Source organism: Zootoca vivipara, chromosome Z2 (assembly GCF_965207765.1).
Source record: "Zootoca vivipara chromosome Z2, rZooViv2.hap1.1, whole genome shotgun sequence".
Taxonomy (NCBI): domain Eukaryota; kingdom Metazoa; phylum Chordata; class Lepidosauria; order Squamata; family Lacertidae; genus Zootoca; species Zootoca vivipara.
This window is the reverse complement of record NC_142585.1, coordinates 1,210,664-1,233,508: the sequence shown is the minus strand read 5'-3', so window position 1 is coordinate 1,233,508 and position 22,845 is coordinate 1,210,664. Positions and strand designations below refer to the sequence as shown.

The 22,845-nt window shown below is 48.1% G+C and overlaps 1 protein-coding gene across 14 annotated transcripts in view; it reads left to right on the top strand.

Moving 5' to 3' along the window:
• The window catches only part of MED12 (mediator complex subunit 12), a 50,986-nt gene that overhangs the window by 21,507 nt on the left and 6,634 nt on the right, over positions 1-22,845 (top strand). For 8 of the 14 annotated variants that reach the window (XM_088665166.1, XM_088665157.1, XM_088665165.1 and 5 more), the window contains 21 exons: positions 854-985; positions 1,083-1,310; positions 1,926-2,070; positions 2,995-3,115; positions 3,272-3,373; positions 4,423-4,536; positions 4,677-4,831; positions 6,093-6,272; positions 7,450-7,521; positions 7,966-8,120; positions 8,300-8,461; positions 8,632-8,743; positions 9,335-9,424; positions 9,758-9,867; positions 10,292-10,427; positions 11,376-11,537; positions 12,113-12,487; positions 13,146-13,296; positions 15,507-15,715; positions 16,306-16,386; positions 17,390-17,604. In XM_088665166.1, coding sequence (XP_088521292.1) covers positions 854-985; positions 1,083-1,310; positions 1,926-2,070; positions 2,995-3,115; positions 3,272-3,373; positions 4,423-4,536; positions 4,677-4,831; positions 6,093-6,272; positions 7,450-7,521; positions 7,966-8,120; positions 8,300-8,461; positions 8,632-8,743; positions 9,335-9,424; positions 9,758-9,867; positions 10,292-10,427; positions 11,376-11,537; positions 12,113-12,487; positions 13,146-13,296; positions 15,507-15,715; positions 16,306-16,386; positions 17,390-17,604 — 3,207 coding nt within the window. The remainder of the gene's footprint in view (positions 1-853; positions 986-1,082; positions 1,311-1,925; positions 2,071-2,994; positions 3,116-3,271; positions 3,374-4,422; positions 4,537-4,676; positions 4,832-6,092; positions 6,273-7,449; positions 7,522-7,965; positions 8,121-8,299; positions 8,462-8,631; positions 8,744-9,334; positions 9,425-9,757; positions 9,868-10,291; positions 10,428-11,375; positions 11,538-12,112; positions 12,488-13,145; positions 13,297-15,506; positions 15,716-16,305; positions 16,387-17,389; positions 17,605-22,845) is intronic. The other 6 variants (XM_088665161.1, XM_088665169.1, XM_088665159.1 and 3 more) reach the window with 3 other exon arrangements.

The following is a 22,845-nucleotide window of genomic DNA, read 5'->3' as shown; positions in this document are numbered from 1 at the left end:
CAGCTGCTGCTCTAAGGGTGTCAGGGGGCTCACATCACGTCAGAGCTTCTTGTTGGTGTGGCTCCCCATCCTTAACGCCCGGAAATGTCCGGGGGGGGGGAGCATGGACGTCCTGCTTGCCCCCTACATGTTGAGTTTCCCCTCACCGTCCTGCCTTCCATTGCAGTTTCTTTCACTTTATTTGTAAACCTGTTGTTACATTTATATCCCATTTTTTCCAAGGAGCTCGAGGTGGCATACATGTTTCTCCCCCTCCCTTCCACTTTTAATCCTCACAACAATCCTGTCAGGGACTGGCAGGATGCTGATGAGTGTGCCTCGGGAAAGGCGGCTGGAGTCGTGAGAAGGGGGCAGTGGTTTGTGGGGACCTATACTAGTCAGTAGGCAAGAGTCAGAGGCAGGGAAAGCGCAGAGATGTGAGGCAGGACACAGGATTCATCAGAAGAGGAGAAGAGGCAGAGGCAGGTTGGGCAAGTGAAGGGCTAGGTGCTTCCCTGCCCTTTCTTGCACCATTGTCTCCCAGAACCAGGAGAGGATTAAAGAGGGAAGAGCACCGGCAGCTTCCATACAGGTGTAGTCTCCGGCTGTGTGCACACAGGCCTTTTGGGGGGGGGGGAGAGATACATAAACTGGTGGAGGGTGTGTTGCTGCAAGTGCTCTATAGAGCACAGACCTGGGAATAGCTGCCTATACACCAGACTGGTGATGGGGAGGGGGGGGGGCGCTGATGACAGAAGGCTAGGCTGAGAGATAGTGGCTTGCCCCAAGGTGACCAAGTGGAGGATTGGAACCCTTCCTGACTTAATCCAACCCTCTCGCCACTTCTTCACCCTGCTTTCTTCTGCCCCTTCAGGTTGTGTGGGGTCGTGAAGCATGGCATGAACCGCTCCGACGGATCTTCTGCAGAACGCTGCATCCTAGCGTACCTCTATGACCTCTACACTTCCTGCAGCCACCTGAAGAGTAAATTTGGAGAGCTGTTCAGGTGAGCGCCATCTGGCTGTCTGGGGAGGTGACGCAGGCAAGTGCGTTTTGTTTCTCCTAAAAGGTCCTCACCCACCTTCCTTTCTTCTCTCCACCAGCGACTTCTGCTCCAAGGTGAAGAACACAATCTACTGCAATGTGGAGCCATCTGACTCGAACATGCTGTGGGAGCCCTTGTTCATGATCGACACTATCGAGAACCCGTCGGCCCACAACTTCACCTACACCAACCTGGGCAAGAGCCTCACCGACAACCCGGCCAACCGCTACAGCTTTGTGTGCAACGCCCTCATGCATGTTTGTGTGGGGCACCACGACCCTGATCGGTGAGAGCTGGACTAGGCTGATTGGGCCTCTGGGCTGGGGCTACCTCTCCTCTTAGTGACACCTTTTAAGGACATAAGAGCTCTGGATGGGCTAGACTAGAGCAGTGCCGTCCGGCCCACCAGCCTTTCTCCTACTGGGACCAACAGGCACTTCAGAAGAAAAGTATGAAGCTGATAGGCCTTGCCTACATTTTTGCCTCCCTCCTAGAAGCATATAGCATTTTTAAAAAAATTGTGATGCTTTTTATACTGCTTGATTTTAAGTGGAAAAGCCTCAAAGTGGTTTACAAAAAGAATAAACTAATAAATTCACCATAAAAAAACCAGTTGAGAACAATTATTTAATAACTTCAGAAATAATTAAAAGTCGCTGATAAGCTAAAACTAGGATCCAAACACCCAGATCAAAACAGCCATTCTACATTTCAGGACAGGCCTGCCTAAACAAGTGCAGGTCTCTTAAGAGGTATACTGCCTCTGCACATGGAGGTTCCATTTAACTGCCACAATTAAATAACCACTGCTAGGTTTCTTCTCCATTTAATATGTCTTAATCGCCTCTTTTGAAGCCATTCAGGCCAGGGGCCACCACCACCAATGCCTTTCCTTGTGCAGGGTCAACGACATCGCGATCCTGTGCGCCGAACTGACGGGCTACTGCAAGTCACTCAGTGCTGAGTGGCTGGGTGTGCTGAAGGCTTTGTGCTGCTCCTCCAACAACGGGACTTGTGGCTTCAATGACCTCCTCTGCAATGTGGATGTAAGGGCAGGGCCTGGGCTATAATGGGGGTGGGGACATTGGAGGTTGTGCTGGATAGAGTATGCATGGCAGCTGCTGAGGGTACCTGGAGAAGCGTCAGGGTGTGAAATCCTTGAGGAGCAACTAAGGGAGCACACAGGATGGTAGAAAGAGGACGGGCACCTGTTTTACACGCAGAAGGTTACAGGCTCAATCGTGGCATCTTCTGGTAGGGAATCTGCCTGAAACCCTGGAGAGCAGCTGTTGGCCAGTGTAAACAATACTGAGTGAGATAGACCAATGGTCTGGCTCCGAATGAAGCAGCTTCCTATGTTCCTATGTCTGCTGCTAGCTAAATATATATTGTGGAGTGCTGCATTTGCTTAAAGGGCTTTACCCTGAGCAATTTTAATCTCTGTCACAAGACATTTCTTTACCTTTTCTCTCTCTCTTTATTCTGTTATTATTCCCTTTAACATTCTCTCGTACTATATTTTGGTAAGAATTGCATGCAGGTGAAAGTGACAGACAGTTGGTGAAGGACCCTGTGTGAGAGGCAGGGAAGGTGAGATCTCCCAGGGTGAGAGGCTGGGGGAAGAAAGGGATGCTCCCAGGTGAGAGCTTGGAGGATGCTACCTTTTCTTGTGGAACAAAAGTTAAGGTGAGAGAGGACTTTTTGTAATTTTTAATCCTTTCTCTTTTATCTCTTTCTTTTTTTATTGTTTTTTGTTTAGATCAGTTTGTTTCTTAATTATATTATGAAAAGTCTTAATAAAATTTATTTAAAAGAAAGAAAGAGAGTGAGAAATATTCACTAGCCTGAGGCTATGGCATGACGTGGTCTTGTGTGTGGATTGCTCTTGAGTGATTCCAGTTCCACAGAAGCAACCTTTTTTTAATTAAAAAAGAAAGCCTCAGCTGTGGCCTTCTTTCTCCTCCCCTTAGGTGAGTGACTTGTCTTTCCACGACTCCCTTGCCACATTCGTGGCCATCCTCATTGCTCGCCAGTGCCTCCTCCTCGAGGACCTGATCCGCTGTGCTGCCATTCCCTCGTTGCTCAATGCTGGTGAGTGCCTGCTTGCAATGGCTGGGGCCCTGCTGCCTAGTAAGGGGCCAGCCTCTTCTTCTGAGGGCTGCCTTGCAAATGGAGACCTGCCCCCCTCCTTGAAAATTAGAGGGTCAGCTCAGATCAATTGCCACTGGTGGTTTTACCTCTCTGCAGCTTGCAGCGAGCAGGACTCGGAACCCGGAGCCCGTCTGACCTGCCGGATTTTGCTCCACCTCTTCAAGACCCCACAGCTGAACCCCTGCCAGCAGGACAGCAGTAAGTGATCGCTCCTTTGGGGTTTGTCCTCTTCCATGTCTCTTCTTCCCCGATGGAGGATACTGTTCTCCCTGACCCTCTTTCCTGCTGTGCAGGTCATGGTCAACCTGTTGCTGCTGACAGTTGTCTCTCCAGCCTATGGGGCAGAGCACCCCCCATGCGGTGGTGTCTGCAAGTTCTTCCCTAAACTCTATTAACTGATCATAACACAGAGAAACAGACACTCTTTTACCACCTCCTCCTCCTTGCTTCCTCACGTGCTGTGTCTCCTGACTTGGCCAGCTGGTGACATCTGCCCTTCTTTCTCATGGCTGGTCAAAACCATCTTCCCAGATTGACTGAGGCAGCCTTTGCTCTGGTGCCAGTCAGGCCTCTGGTGCCATATGGTGACTCCCTGTGGCCACAGTAATGCACTGGATGGCCCTAAATATCTACAGTAGCTGGTAGCTGGGATAGCTAAATGGAAGCCTCCATTTCTTGCTGGGATGCAGACCCTGTAAGACTGTTCAGACTCCACCTCCTATAATCTCCAGCCATCTCTGGCTAAGCAAGAGAGGAGCCCATCTTGGGGCTCCTCTTAGATTGAGAGCCAGCCGGTGTCTTGAGCACTGGCTGGGTCTGGTCACCATTCCATTCTATTCACTGCTTGATTGTCAAGAAAAAGCCCAAAAGCAGTTTACAAAATTTTTTAAAAAGCAGGAGAGTAGCTTTGTAGGCTTATTTACAGGGCTATCATAACTGTTTCCAGTTTCCAAAAAGATCGCAAAGATCGCAAAGAAATCAAGGTTTGCCCAAGGGAGGAGGCCTTCACAATGTCCTGAAAGCTCCATTCTTGACCAGATTTTTTTATCAGTGTAGCTTTCCCAAGCACCAAGGCTTTAACAATAAGCAATGGCTAAATGTTCTGTACAATGACACCATCCTGGCTGTTCTGTGTTCACCAGCTACTGCAATGCCTTTGGGTGCCTTTTTATCTCCCAGCTTGGTCTGGAGTATTCATAGTCAGTTCATGGCAAGAGCTTTTCCCTTGCCTTGTCACCTTGCTACAGGCAAGCCATCAGTGGGCATCCGCTCTTCCTGTGATCGACACCTCCTGGCTGCTTCCCAGAACCGCATTGTGGATGGAGCCGTGTTTGCTGTGTTGAAGGCTGTCTTCGTACTGGGTATGTGCCTGGGGAATGTTGGTTCCTGTCTCCAGGAACAGGAGGAGATGGGCACAGTCCTCCCTCATCTGAGAGGCACCACAACATTTGGCCGTTACATGTGGGTCTCTGCCCTGGGTGACCCTTGCTTCTGGTTGCAGGGGATGCCGAACTGAAGGGCTCTGGGTTTTCCCATCCGGCCGGGGTGGATGATCTCGTGGAAGATGACAAGAAGCCTGCAAGCCGGATGGTTTCCATAGAGACAGCCAGCCTGGACGTTTATGCCAAGTATGTCCTGAGGAGCATCTGTCAGCAGGTGAGCAGAGTGGGCTTCATTTGCCCTTCTGTTGCTCTTGCTTCCTGTTCCACGGAGACATGCCTGGTGGACAGGTTTCAGCCAGAGTTCTGGCTTGTTGTATGAGTCCCCATGGGTTCGTTGACCTGCCTTAGAAAACTCTGGGGACATGGTTGAGTTCCAGAATATGAATGGACCAGGGGACTGTTCTTGTTGAGACCCACAACCTGGAGACCTTGGCAGAGAAATCAGACAAGGGAATGTTCAGTCTACATCCAGTGGGTTAGGAATTGCACTTCCTTTGTGGCCCTCGTGGACAGAGCCCTACCACTGTCCTCAAATTCAGAGGATTTCCACAGAAGCCAGAGGCTGCAAAATAAGGTGAAGGCCCTCTAATGATGATGAGGATGATGATTTTAACCAAACAGTCAGCAGCTCTTGGGAGACACTCCAGGTCTTGTCACCCGACCCTTAGACATCAGCCCCCAGCAGAGACAATGTCTACAATAGCTTCCCTTAGCAGGTGCCCTTGGAGCTGTCCAAGGTCCTGATATTTTCATTACACTACAGTGGTACCTCTGATTATGAATGCTTCTAGTTATGAACGCTACAGGTTATGGGCTCCGCTAACCCGGAAGTAGCTGCTCTTGGTTGCAAACTTTGCCCCAGGATGCGAACAGAAATCATGCGGCAGAGGCGTGCATGCAGTGGGAAGGCCCCATTAGTGAAAGTGCACCTCAGGATAAGAACGGTTTCAGCTTAACAATGGACCTCCGGAACGAATTAAGTTCGTAACCAGAAGTACCACTGTTTTGTGAACTTCAAACTCCCACAGATCTAGATTCTCATTTTTCCTTCCCTGTTCTGCAGTTTCAGACTTTTGTAAGCACCTCTCCTGGGGAGTGTCTCCCTCTACAATGCAAGAGAAAGGGGCCAGTGTGGGAGCCTTGGCTCACTCAACAGCAGTCCAGCTGTGACTCAGCTGGCCAGGGGCTGCTCGTTGGTTTGTGATGTGGCTTTGGTAACATGCTTGGCAGGGCAGGTTGCTGCAAGAACTGTAAAGTGTGACTGGCGAAGCATGGCCACATCCTTGAAACAAACTCCTCCAAGAAGCTTGTGTGTCCAGATGCCAGTGCTGTGTGCATGGCGCAGCAGCCAGTGCAGACTAGCAAAAGTGGTGTGGTGAAGAGGTGCCCGCCTTTTCAGATGGTGGGTCCCAGAGACAAGGCCTCCCTGGCTGAGTTGGGCACTGTTACCCCTGTATGCCTTCTTCCACCTGCAGGAGTGGGTGGGTGAGCGGTGCTTGAAATCCTTGTGTGAAGACAGCAATGACCTGCAGGATCCTGTCCTGAGCAGCACCCAGGCCCAAAGGCTGATGCAACTGATCTGTTACCCGCACCGGCTTCTCGACAACGAGGAGGGCGAGAATCCCCAGCGGCAGAGGATCAAGCGCATTTTACAGGTGCAAGCAGCTACGGTTTACTTAGGGCATTGCTAAACATGGACTTCCCAGTGGGCTGCAGAGCAAGCCTCCGTTGTGATTGAAGGTCGTGGCAGTGTGAGCTCCAGTGAGAGCATTGCTCTTTACAATTCACTGCTAAATTCAGCAGACACTCGCTTTAATTTTTGTTAAATCTTTAGGATGCAAGAATGTTTAATTGCATGCATGGGAAATGCTAGCAAGAGGATATTATGTGGCTGGAAGATGAGACTTCTTTCTTCTTCCCAAAAATCTAGTACAAGCAAGGAGGAAAACTGGTGCAAAATAATTAGATAGATTCACTTTTGCTTAGCTTCTATAATTGAGGTTGGTCACTTAACAATCAGCCTGCATCAGCACATAATTAATTTCTCCCAGCCCCTCTTCCTTTAAACATGGCCCTGTTCATAGGTTTCTAAGGAAGATGCATTTTGGGGTGTGTAAAAGAACACTATGGGACAGCTGGAAAAAATAAATAAACGTGGAGCTACCTTTGAAGGTGACTCAGAAACTGCAATTAATCCAGAATGCGGCAGCTAGACTGATGACTGGGAGTAGCTGCTGGGACCATATAACACCAGTCCTGAGATATCTGCATTGACTCCCAGTACGTTTCCAAGCACAATTCAAAGTGTAGGTGTTGACCTTTAAACTCCTACATGGCCTTGGTCCTGTATACCTGAAGAAGTGTCTCCACCCCCATCATTCAGCCCGGACACTAAGATCTGTGCCGAGGGCCTTCTGCATCTAGGGCCCTCACTGTGAGAACTAGGCAGAGAGCCTTCTCGTTAGTGGCACCTGCCCTGTGGAACGCCCTTCCATCAGATGTCAAGGAAATAAGCAACTATCCTACTTTTAAAAGACATCTGAAGGCAGCCCTGTTTAGATAAGTTTTTAATGTTTAATGCTGTATTGTGTTTTTAATATTTGATTGGGAGCCGCCCAGAGTGGCTGGGGAAACCCAGCCAGCCAGATGGGTGGGGTATAAATAATAATTTATTTATTTATTCATTCATTCATTCATTCATTCTGGAGCAGCAAAGGGTGCCAAAAAATCCAGTCTTTCACTGGGAAAGTAGAGATGGGGTAGAGATGCAAGTGAGTTTTACTGCCACAGCAAGCAGGTGGGTGATGGGCAGCTCGTCTGTTTTTGTTCCAGAACCTGGACCAGTGGACAATGCGACAGTCGTTACTTGAGCTGCAGCTCATGATCAAGCAGACGGCAAACAACGTAAGCATCCAGTGCCACATTTGGGGATAGCATAGGAATGATGGGGGAATCCAAGGGCCACTCTCCTCATGTTTGTGTGCAGCAGCATAGTAACACAGAAAGCTGCCTTATATTGAATCCAGACCCTTGGTCCTTCTAGTGCTGTAATTATCTATATTGACTGGCAGCAACTCTCCAGGGTTTCAGGCAGGGAATCCCAGTCCTGTCTGAAGATGCTTAGAATCAAACATGGAACCTTCTGCATGCAAAGTGGATGCTCTCCCACGGAGCTATGGCTCTTCCCCAGCATCAGATGTGATTGCAAAGGGTATTCAGAAGGGACGAGTGCCTGGGGGGCAGGGAGTTGGAGAGTGAACAAGTGGCACCACACTTTTTGGCACGGGGACCTCTTTGGAGCAAACAGGGAAGTTGGCTGCTCAAAAGCTCCGCTTCACCTCTCTGCAGCAGGAAATGAACTCCCTCCTGGAGAACATTGCCAAGGCCACCATCGAAGTGTTCCAGCAGTCGGCTGAGACCAACTCAGCCAGCAACGGCATCGTCAGCCTTTGCAGCTCCACAAGCTTTGTGCCAGCAAGCACCAAAGCCAAGCCCATCCTCAGGTGAGTGTCTGCGAAAAGGCACAGGGCAGCAGGGCAGTGGTGGGAAGGGATTCCTAAAAAAAAAACACCCCAAAACCCAAGGATGTTTGTAGAAAAAAAGAAATTTGCAGGAAATGAGGAAGCTTACCAGAAATAATAAGGAGAGGCTTAACTCAACTCTTCTTGCCTGCCTTCCCCAGCTCCTTGGAGAGATCAGGTGTGTGGCTGGTGGCCCCTCTCATTGCCAAGCTCCCAACCTCTGTGCAAGGCTACGTGTTGAAGGCTGCAGGAGATGAGCTGGAGAAAGGGCAGCATTTGGGCTCCTCATCCCGCAAGGAACGGGACCGCCAGAAACAGAAGAGGTAAGGGGGCCCAGAGGAGAAGGAAGTGTGTCTGGGAGGCTGGGTTTGGGGAGGCTGTCTTAGGAGCCATCACTCAGCCCTTCTCTCTTTCTATTTTTCTTTCTTTCTTTCTTTCTTTCTTTCTTTCTTTCTTTCTTTCTTTCTTTCTTCGCACCTTGGTGCACCTGCAGCATGTCCCTGCTGAGCCAGCAGCCTTTTCTGTCCCTGGTTTTGACCTGCCTGAAAGGCCAGGATGAGCAGCGCGAGGGCCTCCTCACTTCCTTGTACAGCCAGGTTCAGCAGGTAAGATCTTTGCTGTGGCCACATCAGAAGTGCAAAGTGACCCTTTCCGCAACTCCCACTCTGATTCTGGGAAGAGCACAGGTGGTGGCTTGAGTGTTAAAGCTAAGGGGCTCCAGAGAACATGCACCTTTGGTCTGTCTAACTTAGTGTTGTCTGCACTGACTGGCAGCATTTCTCCGGGGTTCCAGGGACATAGGAAGCTGCCTTATACCAAGTCATACAATTGGTCAATCAACACTGACTGGCAGTGACTCTTGAGGGTTTCAAGCAGGGGACATAGCCTGCTCTACCTAGAGATGCCAGGGATTGAACCTGGAACTTACTGCCCCATAAGCCCCTCCTGCAAAATCCCCAGGGCACATTCAATGGCTGCGGTTGTGGGAGCGAGAGAGAAAAAGAGGGAGGGTAGTTCGGTCATCCCTGGAGCTATTTTCTTGCCTCATGTGAAGGCCTGAGCACCTGTTTTGTTCTTCATGCATTGAGTCACAGAAGCATGTTAAGGGTGGCATTGCTCTGAGCTTCTGGGGCTGGGGGCTGGACACTCCATGCTTGGCCTTTTGCCAGATGCAAGTCTCCTCTCTGCCCACCTAGATTGTGACCAACTGGCGAGAAGATCAGTACCAGGATGACTGCAAAGCGAAGCAGCTGATGCATGAGGCGCTGAAGCTGAGGCTCAATCTGGTAAGTGCCAGGGGAGGTGGGGTACAAGTTTCTCTGGCTTCCAAGGTGCTGCCAGAAAGAAAGAACAAGGAATGTCTCCAACTAGCAGGACCATAAGCCTGAGGATTGGACCCAACCTTTTCCTCCTGACTCACCTTTGTTCCTCTGCCTTGCACCAACTAGGGAGGGTCTGTTCTAGTTAATGTGGCTTGACTGTGCCAGCGTGGTGGGGACACTTGGTGCTTGTCCTCTCCTTCCCTCTCCATCAGGCTTCCCTATAGGTGTTGTGCTCATTGTGCCATCCTCCAAGTTTGCTTCCTTCGGGCCAACGCAGCCTCTTCTTCTCATTCCCAGGTGGGAGGCATGTTTGACACGGTGCAGCGCAGCACCCAGCAGACCACAGAATGGGCTGTGCTCCTCTTGGATATCATCAGCAGTGGCACTGTTGACATGCAGTCTAACAAGTGAGTGCTTTGGCGCGCGCGCACGCACACTTCCTCCATCAACTGTGCACAGAAACCCCCATGTCAGGAAAGGCAGCAGGCTCAGCCTGATCCTTGCTGAGTTCATCCTTGGTACCACTGGATGACAGTGGAGGAGCTGAGGTGTGTGTGCCAAATCATCCCTTCATTTCAGCAGGGCCTGAGAAGAACGGCTGCACCTAAGGAATGCAGGCTCCCGGCCCTTGGAGCCATCCTTGCCTTGGAGGCATCCTTGCCCTTGGGTCTTAATGTCAGGAGGGCACCCAATGTGGTTGTTGTTTTGGCATGGGTGACCACAGTGGCGTTCCCTGCCATTTAGAAATGCAGATTGGGACTGCGACAACAGGGGCTGCAGTTCCATTTCCTTCTGTGACCTTCTCCCCTTTCTCTTGCTCTAACCCGGCAGCGAGCTCTTCACCACAGTGCTGGACATGCTGAGTGTGCTTATCAACGGTACGCTTGCGGCAGATATGTCCAGCATCTCACAGGGCAGCATGGAGGAGAATAAGAGGGCCTACATGAACCTGGTCAAGAAACTCCGAGTAAGCAGGAGCCCACCTTGGAATTCTGCGCCCCTTCCCTCTGACTCTTGGGGCTCTACCCTGCCACACCCCCTACTAGCCTGCTTCACACACCCATAGGGTGCTTTTGCCTGGCTGGAAGACGTCCTTGACCTATGATAACACCTCTTGCAGAGAGAGAGGGCTATTCATTCATAGGACCTGGCTGAGTTTACAAATGTAGAAACAGCACTCACTGGGTGGTGCTGTGGTCTAAACCACTGAGCCTCTTTGGCTTGCTGATCAGAAGGTGAACAGGTGAGCTGTTGCTCTGTCCCAGCTCCTGCCAACCTAGCACACCAGTGCAAGTAGATAAATAGGTACCGCTGCGGTGGGAAGGCAAATAGCATTTTTTGCGCTCTGATTTCCGTCGTGGCGTCCCGGTGCGCCAGAAGCTGTTTGGTCCTGCTGGCCACATGACCTGGAAAGCTGCCTGTAGACAAACACCGGCTCCCTTGGCCTGAAAGCGAGATGAGCGCCATAACCCCATAGTCGCCTTTGACTGTACTTAACCATCCAGGGGTCCTTTACTTTTATGTTTACCTCATTGTTCCACCTCTGACCCTGCCCACCACTAGCATATGCTCCAGGAGGAGAGAAAAAGTTCAGCATCCTTTGTTTGTATGATGTAAGCAAGGGTATTTTCCCAATGACGTGATGCAGAGCAAGCTTGCATGCTTATTTTTGCACAGCTTAGTTTCGGCTTCAGGGCCATGCACCCCACCACTTTCCTCGGAAAGGCAGGCAGACCTTGGAAAGTCCCATCTTACAGAGACTGAGCTAAGTAGCATTTTGGCCCAAGCCATAGTATAGTGGGATGTGATGATTTTGACGTGCAGCAGGGATTACTGAAGTGCAGAGGGGCTCCAGGAGGAGCTCCTGCAGGCCAGCCCTCTCAACAGCCCTCTCTGTGGCTTCCTTTCTCTGCAGAAGGAACTGGGCGACCGCCAGTCTGACAGCTTGGAGAAGGTGCGGCAGCTGCTGCCCCTGCCCAAGCAGACTCGGGACGTGATCACCTGCGAGCCTCAGGGCTCCCTCATTGACACCAAAGGCAACAAGATTGCTGGCTTTGACTCCATTTTCAAGAAGGAGGCAAGTAGCTTCCCTGAACAGCCCTGGTGTGGTTGCATCTTCTCAGCATGTAGGGTGGTGTGGGAAAGGTGGGTGGGTGGGTGAGTGTTGCCCCGCCCACAGCTTCATTGGTGGAGTGCCCTCCCCTTGCAAGCACAGCACACTGTTTTTGTTTTGGTGCCTAGCCAATACAAATTTGCATATTCAGGTATTATAATGTCTTTCTTGGGCAACCTCTGTGCTGTTTCCCACCACCACCACCCAATTCCTCTCTGGTACTATTGTACTGTGCTTGGTCTAATGTGTTTTATTTTGTACCCCACCTGGGGATCCTGTTACTGATAAGGAATGTGTTTAATTAAAAGAAGAAGATGATGATGATGAAATGAACAGCAGCTGCAAGAGGGTGTCCCAGGTATCTGTGCTGATGATTGTATGCACAGGTAAAGGAGTCTCTTTCCAATGCTTTGTGAGAGCAAGGAAAAGGTAGCATCTCTCCTCTGGCCCTGTGAACAACAGGCTCCCTGGACCAAGGAGGATGAGGCCCTGCTGCTGTTGGCTGGCTTTCTATTTTCTTCCTTTCCCTCCCTCCCCAGGGTCTGCAGGTGTCCACCAAGCAGAAAATCTCCCCGTGGGACCTGTTTGAAGGCGTGAAGCACTCTGCTCCACTCTCCTGGGGCTGGTTCGGGACGGTGCGGGTGGACCGCAAGGTGTCCCGCTTTGAGGAGCAGCAGAGGCTGTTGCTGTACCACACACACTTAAAGCCAAAGCCCCGGAGCTACTACCTGGAGCCCCTGCCACTGCCTCCCGAAGAGGAGGAGCCCCCCACACCAGTCACCCTGGAGCCAGAGAAGAAGGCTGTTGAGCCGACCAAGGTGGAGAAAACCAGTGCGAATCCTACCAACTCTGCCACTGAGCCCAAAAAGAAGACCAAGACGAAGAAGAGGCCCCCGCCCGCCAACAAGAATGAGGTAAGAGGGCATTGTCGTTGTTCCTGGGGTGCCAAGCAGTTCCCAGCCACTTAAGAACTGAATATGAGCCTGGCTGCTGGATCAGGCCACAGGGAACAGCTTCCTGTTCTGACAGTGGCCACCCAGGTTGTTATATAGTTTATGCAGTATATATGCACCTGATATATGCAGCCAACCTATTCCTGCAACTGTGATTTTTTTTAAAACAGGTTTTAATGCTGAGTAGTAAATTTGTGTGTGCTTTCCTGGGACTTGCTGGTGAAGGGCGGATAACTAGTGGTAGTGCTACTGCAAATAATAATTATAATTTTTTGTAGGCTACCCTGGGACCTACTGGTGAAGGGTGGGTCATTAGTACCACTCCTGCTACTGCTATTGCTACTACTATTAAAAAAGAATATTAGTATTCTTACTAATGCTACTAATAATATTGCTGCTGCTGCTGCTGCTGCTACCACCATTGCTGTTATTGGATGGGGTGGTATCTTAGGAAAGCAAGCTCCCAGTTTCTCAGAGTCCCCCCCGCCACCCACCCAATGGGGCAAAAGAAGCATACCCCAGCAGTGTGCTACGCTCTCTCTTGCTCTTTTCTCTGTTGTTGCCAATCTTGGCTTGCCCTGCTGTGTGTGTTGCTTTTTCACAGCCTTTCCCCCTGCAGGACTACATGATGAGCACAGGCCGAGGAGTCTCCTATGGAAGTGGCATGCCCACCGACCTCCTACACCATCAGACGGGGAACCCCATGTCACGGCTGGCCTACGGGCAGTCTCCAATGGGCCTTTATGCCCAGAACCAGCCTCTGCCAGCAGGTGAGCCAAGACTTGTGGGTGGGGTGGGGGGCTCCAGCCCATTCCAGATCCTGCCTTGGAAGGGGAGGTATTCTGCACCTGTTCTTTGGTAGCATAGAGCCCGATGGAGAGCCCAGGATTCATAGTACTTTTGGGTTTTAAGTCTGGACCCATATTGTACATGCTGCAGTTGTGACTTTTGTGTTCCAAACACTGGTGCATTTGGGAATACTTGATAGGTTCACACTCAGTTTGGGTGATGTAGCCTTGCAGAAATGTGCATGCTCTTTGACCTAGTGTGGCATTTAATGCTACTCCAACCCAGGGTAGACACACTGAAGTCTAACTTTGGTTCATTAATTTCAATAGGTCTGTTTCAAAGTAGAACATTGTTGAATACCACCCACAATGTGTAAAGTGCAGACAGGCACGCATACACTGACACACACATATAAATGTATATATTGTGGCTTCCAGTCCCCAGGGTGCTGGTCTGGTTTTTTCACTCCTGCTGCGCTATTCACAACCCTTTTAATTGCTGCTTATTATTTCACTAGCATTTTCAGTACTCCTATTGCTGTTGGTTTGGGGTCTTTTTTTGGGGGGGTCACTTTAGCACCCACATGAAGCCGAGACAGAGTGGCTTGTCCCAAAGGGCCAACAAGCAAGTTTAATGGTGGCTGAGCAGCAGATTGGACCCAAGTCCTTGCCTACAAACCCAGAGCTCCAGCCCCTCTTCCCAAGCAGGCATTATTCCGAATCCTACAGAACTTAAAAAAGTTTTCAGGCAATGCAACCACAAGGTCAGGGCAGAACTGGGGAGGTGGTTTGCCTGCTGCCTTCCGAGTACACACTTTGAGGGTTAGCAGCAAAGTTTTGTGGAATAATGAGATTAAAATCTGTGCCAGATTCTGAGACTGTGCATTTTGGCATCTAGTTAAGCTGCGTGTGAGAGATAAACCTTTGCTAGGATCTATGATCTTTTCTTCAGGGGACGCTCAGCAGTTAGCAACGCATTGGAATAGTCACTGTCATGTACTTCACACATCCAGCAGAACAGAGGTCAGGAACCTCCAGCTCCCCAAGCAGCATTCATCACTGGGGCACCTTTGCACCACAAGTGTTCTTGCCTGCCTGAGCTGAATCACAGAATCTTAGAATCGAAGAACTGTAGAGTTGAAAGGAATGCCAAGGGTCATCTAGTCCAACCCTCTGCAACGCAGGAATCATGCCCACAGCAGTCCCTGCGAGGGCTTGAACCATCTTGAACTTTGATCTTGCTTGCCAGGATGGAAGATAGAAAGGGAAAGGGGGGAGAGAGAGAGAACGGGCCTAACTGTGCTCCATCCACTTTTGCCTCTGACCCCACCCACCAATCCCATGTGGTCCTTGGAAAATTGCCCAGAAGGGAATGCAGCCCTTGGCTGAAAGCTACACCTGCCACAGTGTTTCAGTAGGTGCAGCTGCATCAAGAATAATAAGAGAGCCCTGCAGATTCAGGTAAACCAGATCAGCACCTTGGAGAGCTCCCAGTGAGTCTGGCCTGTCTGGGCTTTCTTCAATAGGCAGCACAGAGAGATGCTGCCACAGCAAGAGGTAGGAGACACCTGCCAGCTTATAAGGGCAGGTGAGTCTTCTTCCACAGTCAGCCCCATCTTCTGGGAATTGTGGGATGTACACATTAGAACTGTAGAGTTGGAAGGGACCCCGTGGGTCATCTAGTCCAACCCCCTACAGTGCAGGAATCCCAACTAAAGCATCCCTGGCTAGATAGCCATCTACCCTCTGCTTAAAAACATCTAAGGGCCATTGGTTCAGGTCTTACCCTCCAGAGCAGAAGAAAACAAGCTTGCTTCCTCGGTCACGTGGGACAGTTGTTTAGGTATTTGCAGATGACCTCTCAGTCTCTTCTTTCCCAGGCTAAAACTTCCCAACTCACTTAACCATTCCTCATAAGACTTGGTTTCCATACCCTTGATCATCTTGGTCATCATTGCATTCTTCATCTGCAGAGTTGAGGAGACGGCTGTGTGGCTTGTCCTCCCAAGATCTGGGGGTGAGATGGGGGCTAAGGCTTCATGCTGTGGCTCGAATGGCAAAAAGGAAGCATCCTCCCTTGGTGGGTGGCACCCGAACCTCATCCACGTATTCCTCCATGCCCTGTGAGAACCCAGGTCCAGGAGGGGGGTGGTCATGTCCATAATGTTATCCATCTTTATCCCTTACTGCAGGTGGACCACGGTTAGATACCTCTTACCGGCCGATGCGCATGCCAATGGGAACGCGGGTTCCAAGCCGCCCTCCCTACACTGGGGTCTTGCCCACAGGCATGGGGGGCATGATGGGAATTGACCCACCCTACAAGTCGTCCATCTACAGACAGCAGCAGCCGCCTGGTCCTCAAGGGCAGCTCCTTCGGCAGCAGCTGCAGGCCAAGCTGGTAAGGATCCTGCCCTCAGCCACCCTACCCCCCCCCCAGCCCATGAACTAGAGTGACGGAGAGAGGGATCAAGAACACTGCGTTCCACTCCTTGCACTCTCCCCTTCCTTTCAGCTAGCTCTGCCATTTAGACCAAAGGATCAGGGCTTAAGTGTTGGTGCCTCAGGAATCCTACAGTCCAGGTTGGGTGTGGGGTGGGTCCTTGCATCCAGGAAGGAGTGCCATTTGCAGGTACACCACCTCTGATGCTGGTGGAAGTACACAGCTGAAATGGTTAGTAGTTCACCACCAATAGCTTTAACCTCCATGAATTATTCTAATTTATTTCCGAAGCTGGCAGAAATTGTGGCCATCTCTACTTCTTCAGGCTGTCTTTATCTCAAATACACAACTTGATTCAAGCCTGGTTGTTTGAGTGCAGCTGGCAGAGGCCTTTGACAGAGTCTTAGACCCGCTTTCCCCCAAATTCTGGCACCCTGCCGCACCCCACAGCCTCCACCCAAAGCAGGCTTGGGGGTTTTCTTTCCCTGCCTCACGGGAGGTTCCCTGGGGCCACCTTTGCTAGCCACACCTTTCTGCTGCTTTTCCAGCAGAGCCAAGGGATGTTGGGGCAACCACCCGTACGCCAGATGGCTCCCACCCCGGCCTATGGAGCTGTGCAGCCGTCACAGGTAAGATGGGGCTAGGCAGGTGCAGGGCCTGTGCGTGGGGTCTGCACCACAGTTCCCACCTGGTACTCTCGCCCAGAACCTTTTGCTTGATGCACTTTGAGCATCTGTATCAAAGGGGGAGTAGGAATGGGATTACTTCAGAACCACGGAAAAGAAACAGAGACAAAGGAGGGATCAGGTTGGGGGAGGCAAGGAGAAAGGAAATGGAAATAGTAAGTTCACCATGCCCACCTCTGTGCCTCTCACATCCCACCCATATTTTGCCCTCATGTCTTTGATGGCAGAACAGTCCTCCTGATGGTATGCTCTGCCAGCATATCTGTCGGGAGGTCAGCATCTCTAGTGCTCTGCTGACATAGTGGGCAAATCCCACAGCTCCTCATCCAGCAGATTTCAAACACAACATCACACCTTTTTAGATATCACTCTGTTGTTATTCAACAAAATTTGTGTACCACTTAAACTGTAAACAAAATGTCCAAGTGGTTTGCAAAGGGGGGGTATAAAGTGTGCATTGAGATAAGTTTACATTGCAAGCTAAAGCTGCAGTTTAAAATACAGGTCAGCTTTACAGGGCTAGGTAAGTTCACCTAAGCAACAAATTTCTAGCAGGCACAGAAACAAACACAGCGAAGGGGCCTGCATGGTGTCAATGGGCAGGGAGTTCCAGAGTGTAAGAGCTCCCACACTAAAAGACTAGTTTCTTTATAAGTGCAGAACGAACATTATGTGGCACTTTTAGAGTTGACATTCTGCTGATCAAAACAGTTGAGTGGGCATTTGTGAGGGAAGGTGACCTTTCAAGTAAACTGATTCTAAAGGGGGTTGAGGACTTTATATCATAATAGCTGGCAAGCAACTCTTTCTTGTCTCCTGTTTCTGTCAGCCAGCTTGTTTATTTCTTCAGTTTAAGTCCTGTCCTTCCTTACAAAGGAGCCCAGGTGTTCGTGAAGGAGCCCAGCCCCTTTGATTTTAACAAAGCGCACAACTTTGTTCCTTGCAGGGCTATACCCCCTACGTCTCCCACGTTGGCCTCCAGCCTCACCCCTCTCAGTCAAGCGCCATGGTCCCCCCCACCTACTCCAGCCAGACATATCAAAACACGCACCCTGGCTCCAACCCTGCCTTTGTCGATACCGTCAGGCCGATGCAGAGACCCAGCGGCTATGTCCACCAGCAGGCACCTGGCTACGGACATGCTCTGAATACAGCTCAGAGGTACTTCCTGGGACCAGACATCAGGTCTGCAAGCAGGGGTGGTGGGTGAGGGACTGCTTGGCTGAATTTTGAACCATTCACCAAAGGCAATGAAATATGGGTGGGGAAACCCCAACTTGTTGGTCTAATTAGAGCTGGCATTGGGCCCCAGCTTGGCAAACAAGGCTGTTTCTTCCCCCGGCCATACCTGATGCCATATGCAATGGTAGGTAAGGACACTTAGGAAGAACAGCTGAACAGTGGGGAGGTTAACGTGAGCTCCTGGCTATTCCTTTCCAAGCAGGGCTTGCCAACAGTGAGCCCTGCTGAGATCAGCTGATCCTTGCTGAAAGCAAGCTCCTTTGAAGCTGCCACCTGGTGTCACAGCACATTTTTGATGCGTTTTATTTATTGTTTCTGACTATTTTTGTTACATTCATAATTATGTAACTCTTTTCCATGTTGTGAGCTGCCTTGAGCTTGATTTCAACAGGGCTGGGCAATATATCGATATATCCTCCAAAACCAGTTTGAAGTCCATATCATGATATTAGTTTCATAATTTTTCACCTGGCATTATATTGCAAATCATTGTGTGTGTGTGTGTGTGTGTGTGTGTGTGTGTGCGCGCGCGGGCTGTGCAAAAATCACGATGCAAGAAAAACCGTGAAGCCAGCCAATGCCTCTACATAACTCCATCCATCAGTATATCACAATGCTTAGCTGGTGATATATCACAATGTTGAAAAACCACGCTTCCGGTTTCTCCTGCGGACCGAGAAGGAGTGCGGGGTGTTCTCTGGTGAGAAGTCCTGAGCTTTGCAAAGGCAAAAAAGAGGTTCTGCTTGGGCTACACAGTCTTGAAACCCAAAAATCAAATTCTTGGGGACCAAGACTCGATAGCGCCCCAAAACGACTCTCCGGCTCGGAAACCAGACTCGCTTGACGAGTCTGGAGGTAGCAGGGTAGAAGTCAGGGGCGCCAGGGTTTAACCAGCCGGCAAAGCGAAGCCACTAGCTCCTCAGAAAAGCAGGAAAGTATCCCTAAACTAAGAACCCTTCTGGAATTGACTATTATTAAGAGTTAGAAAGAAAGAAAGAAAGAAAGAAAAGATCCGGAAGGAATGAAAGACATGAGGAAAAGGGAACCTACTGGACTCTGCTAGATAAAATGGCACGGAACATTGAAGATGTGAGAGATGGAGCTGACTTAAACTGCTGAGTAACAAACACAAGGTGAGGAAAACGCCTAGTTACTAAGTGATTACGAACTGTGAATAAGATTAGCGAGCAGTTGGAAGCCCACTATTGATTTAAAAGTACAGTGGAACCTCGGTTTATGAACACCTCGGTTTACGAATTTTTGGTTTACGAACACCGCGGACCCATCTGGAACGGATTAATCCACTTTCCATTACTTTTCAATTGCAAAGTTTGCTTCAGTTTATGAACGCTTCAGTTTATGAACAGACTTCCGGAACCAATTGTGTTCATAAACTGAGGTACCACTCACGGAGTCTGCCTGAGGCTGTGAGACATTGTATCTGCCAGCAGGGAAGTAACATTATTAAAAACGACAAGACCGTAGGAAGCTGAGAGACATTGTAACTGCCAGCGTGCAGGAATTAACAGTACTAAAACACTACCAAAATGACAGGACAGAGACAACCAAGGAGCTACAAAAAACTAAAAAGTAAGGACCGCTACTGAGTTTACCAAGATAAGCGTTTCAATTATAAATCTATGGAATTGTGAATTGATAATACTGACAAAAAATTCAAAATTGACTCAGTACAGCAAATGAGGAGATTTGGTGCAAAATACAAGGAACTAGGAAAGATAGAAGGAGTGGAAGAAGACTTAGATGGTGCAGAACAAGAACAAGATCAGGATTTAAAAGTAGATGATAATTAATTTAAAGGCTGTTAATAAAGATATTTAATCAAACAAACAAAATGAGTGTTAAACCGATCTCTTGGAACGTTAATGGTATGAGTGATAAAAATAAAAGAAATAGGATAAACCACATATTAGAAAAGCAAAAGGCAGACATTATATGTCTACAAGAGACACACATAGTAAAAAGACATAACAGAGTTTTTAATAATAATAATAATAATAATAATAATAATAATAATAATAAATTTTTATTTATACCCCGCCCTCCCCAGTCAAAAACTGGGCTCAGGGCGGCTGACACCAACAGAACCACAATAAAACATAAAAACAATTAATTAAAATACAGATTAAAATACAGTATTAAAATTTAAAATGCAGCCTCATTTCAAGTAGGCCATAAATCCAAGCCATGAGGGAGAAAAACACAGGGGTCAGGCTGAGTCCAACCCAAAGGCCAGGCGGAACAGCTCTGTCTTGCAGGCCCTGCGGAAAGATGACAAATCCCGCAGGGCCCTGGTCTCCTGGGAAAGAGCGTTCCACCAGGTTGGGGCCAGTACTGAAAAGGCCCTGGCTCTAGTAGAGGCCAATCTAGCCATCTTATGACTCGGGATCTCCAGAATATTATTATTTGTGGACCTTAAGGTCCTCCGCGGGGCATACCAGGAGAGGTGGTCCCGTAGGTACGAGGGTCCCAAGTCGCATAGGGCTTTAAAAAATAGGAAGTTAGGAAATGAATTCATATCCTCAGGCATTCAAAAAAAGGGGGGTGGTAATATATGTAAAAACTAAATATGAGGCAAAACAAATGTTTAAAGACAAAGAAGGCAGATTCATAGGAGTCCAGATAGGAATTGAAGGTGAAAAATTGATGGTAGTAGGGATTTATGCCCCAAATGAATTAAAAGCAGATTTCTATAAAAAATTAGGAGAAATATTGAATGAATATTTGGATTATAAGATCATCATGGTGGGAGATGTTAATGATGTAACATCATTAGAAATGGATAAATCAACAAAAAAAGGAAGAACTTAAACCAGGGGTCCCCAGACTTACCGGGCTTCGGGCCGGAGGGCAGGGGAGTGCGCGCCCGTGCGCATGCGCACACGCACACGGGCGGAAAAAAATCTCCGGAAATTGCTTGTGCGCATGCGTATGGGCCTCCCCCGACCCGGAAGTGCATCGGAAATGACCTCTTCTGGGTCGGGAGAGGCCCATACGCATGCGCACAAAGGATTTTCGGTGATTTTTTGCCGATTTTGAAGATCGCCGCCGCGTCGCGCGTCGTAAGAGCAGGCGGCGGGGGGGTGTCGCGGGCCGGATTGGGAGGCCAATTGGGCCGCATCCGGCCCGGGGGCTGTAGTTTGGGGACCCCTGACTTAAACCAAGGGAAACTACCAAATTCATTTGACTTAATAACGAATAATCTGGAAGTAGTAGATATCTGGACATGGAAAACCCCAACAGTAAATGATTTTACATTTTTTTCAGAATTAAAACAAAGTTGGTGCAGAATAGACCATATATGGGTATCAAAAGAACTAATAACAAAAGTAATCAAGACCGAAATATTACCTAAGACAATATCTGACCATAGAGCAACAACAATAGAATGGAAAGCTAAAGAATCCAAAAGATTTAGATGGAGGATGGTTGATACATTATTAAATGATGAGAAAATCCTAGAAAAAAACAAAAGAACAAATTAGCACCTATTTTGAATTAAATCTAAATAAAGGAATGGATATAAATATGGTCTGGGACGCAAGCAAAGCTGTCATAGGGGGTTCCTAATACAACAAAACTATCCGCAAATGGGAAAGAGAAAGAAATAAAGAAAACATCTTAAAAGAATTGCAGACATCGAAAAACAATTGTCAAAAACACCAGAGAATGATAAATTAAAGCAATCGTATAAACTATTAGACACAATTCGATGGATTAATTAGACAAGTAGAGTGGAAGATAAACTTATTAAAGCAAAAGAGCTTTGAGTCAGCAAATAAAACCAGCAAATGGCTTGCTTGGCAACTCAAAAAAAGAAAGACCCAAAATATGATAAATAAAATTATTCACAATGAGAAAACAATAGACAAACAGGAAGAAATAAAGGAAGTATTCCTCAAATTTTATAAGGAATTATACAAAAGCAACAAAAGAAGGTAAGAATAAAATCAAACATATCTGGAAGAACATAAGCTAACAAATATCCCACAAGAGTCAGCAACACAATTAGAAAAAACCAATTGCAGAAGAAGAAATTTTAGATGCAATTAAAAGAGGGGGAAATGGAAAAGCCCCGGGGCCTGATGGCCTACCTATTATGTATTATAAAAAATTAAGCCAACAACTAATCTCTCCTCAAGGAGGTAATGAACAATATAATGATGCGGGGACAACTGCCTAAAACTTGGGAAGAAGCGTATATCACTCTTATACACAAACAACGTTCTGATCCAGCCAATGTTAAGAACTACAGGCCAATATCACTGCTTCATAATGATTATAAATTATTTACAAATATATTGGCGCAAAGATTTAAAGTGATACTGGCACAACAAATCCATCAGGATCAGAATGGCTTCCTACCAGGGCACCAGGTAAGAGATAACCTGAGAAATATTCTAAATATAATTGAGTATTTAGAAACTAAAATAAACAAACAAGCGGCTTTAATTTTTATCGATGCCGAAAAGGCATTTGGTTATCCCAAAAAAATGTAAATTTATTTAAGGACAACTATCTAACAACTTGGAAAGAGGTGAAACTAAACCTAGAAGTATGGAGTAAACTGAAGTTGTCTTGGCTGGGAAGAATGGCAGCAATTAAAATGATGGTACTTCCCAAAATGCTATTCTTATTTCAAACAGTACCAATTATTACAGGAAACAATCACTTTAAGGATTGGCAGGAGGTAATCACGAGATTCATTTGGCAAGGTAAGAAGCCTAGGGTAAAATATAAAATACTAACTGACAAAAAAGAAAGGGGAGGCTTCTCATTACCGGACCTTAAACTATATTATGAATCAGCATGTATAGTATGGTTAAAGGAATGGCTCAAACTAGATAATGTAGAGGTGCTGGACTTAGAAGGATTCCAAAATCGGTACGGCTGGCATGCGTACCTCTGGTACGATAAGGTGAGGGTACACAAAGACTTTTTAAATCGCTGTGTTAAAAAAACGCTATTCGAAGTATAGTCCAAATATAAAGAATGGTTTGAGAGGAAAACGCCAGGGTGGTTATCACCCCAGGAGGCTTTGTCGATGAAAAAAATAAATATGAAAACAAAATGGTTAACGTATAGCGATATCCTGACAGAGCAAGATAATGAGTTAAAGATGAAACCATATGAAGACATTAA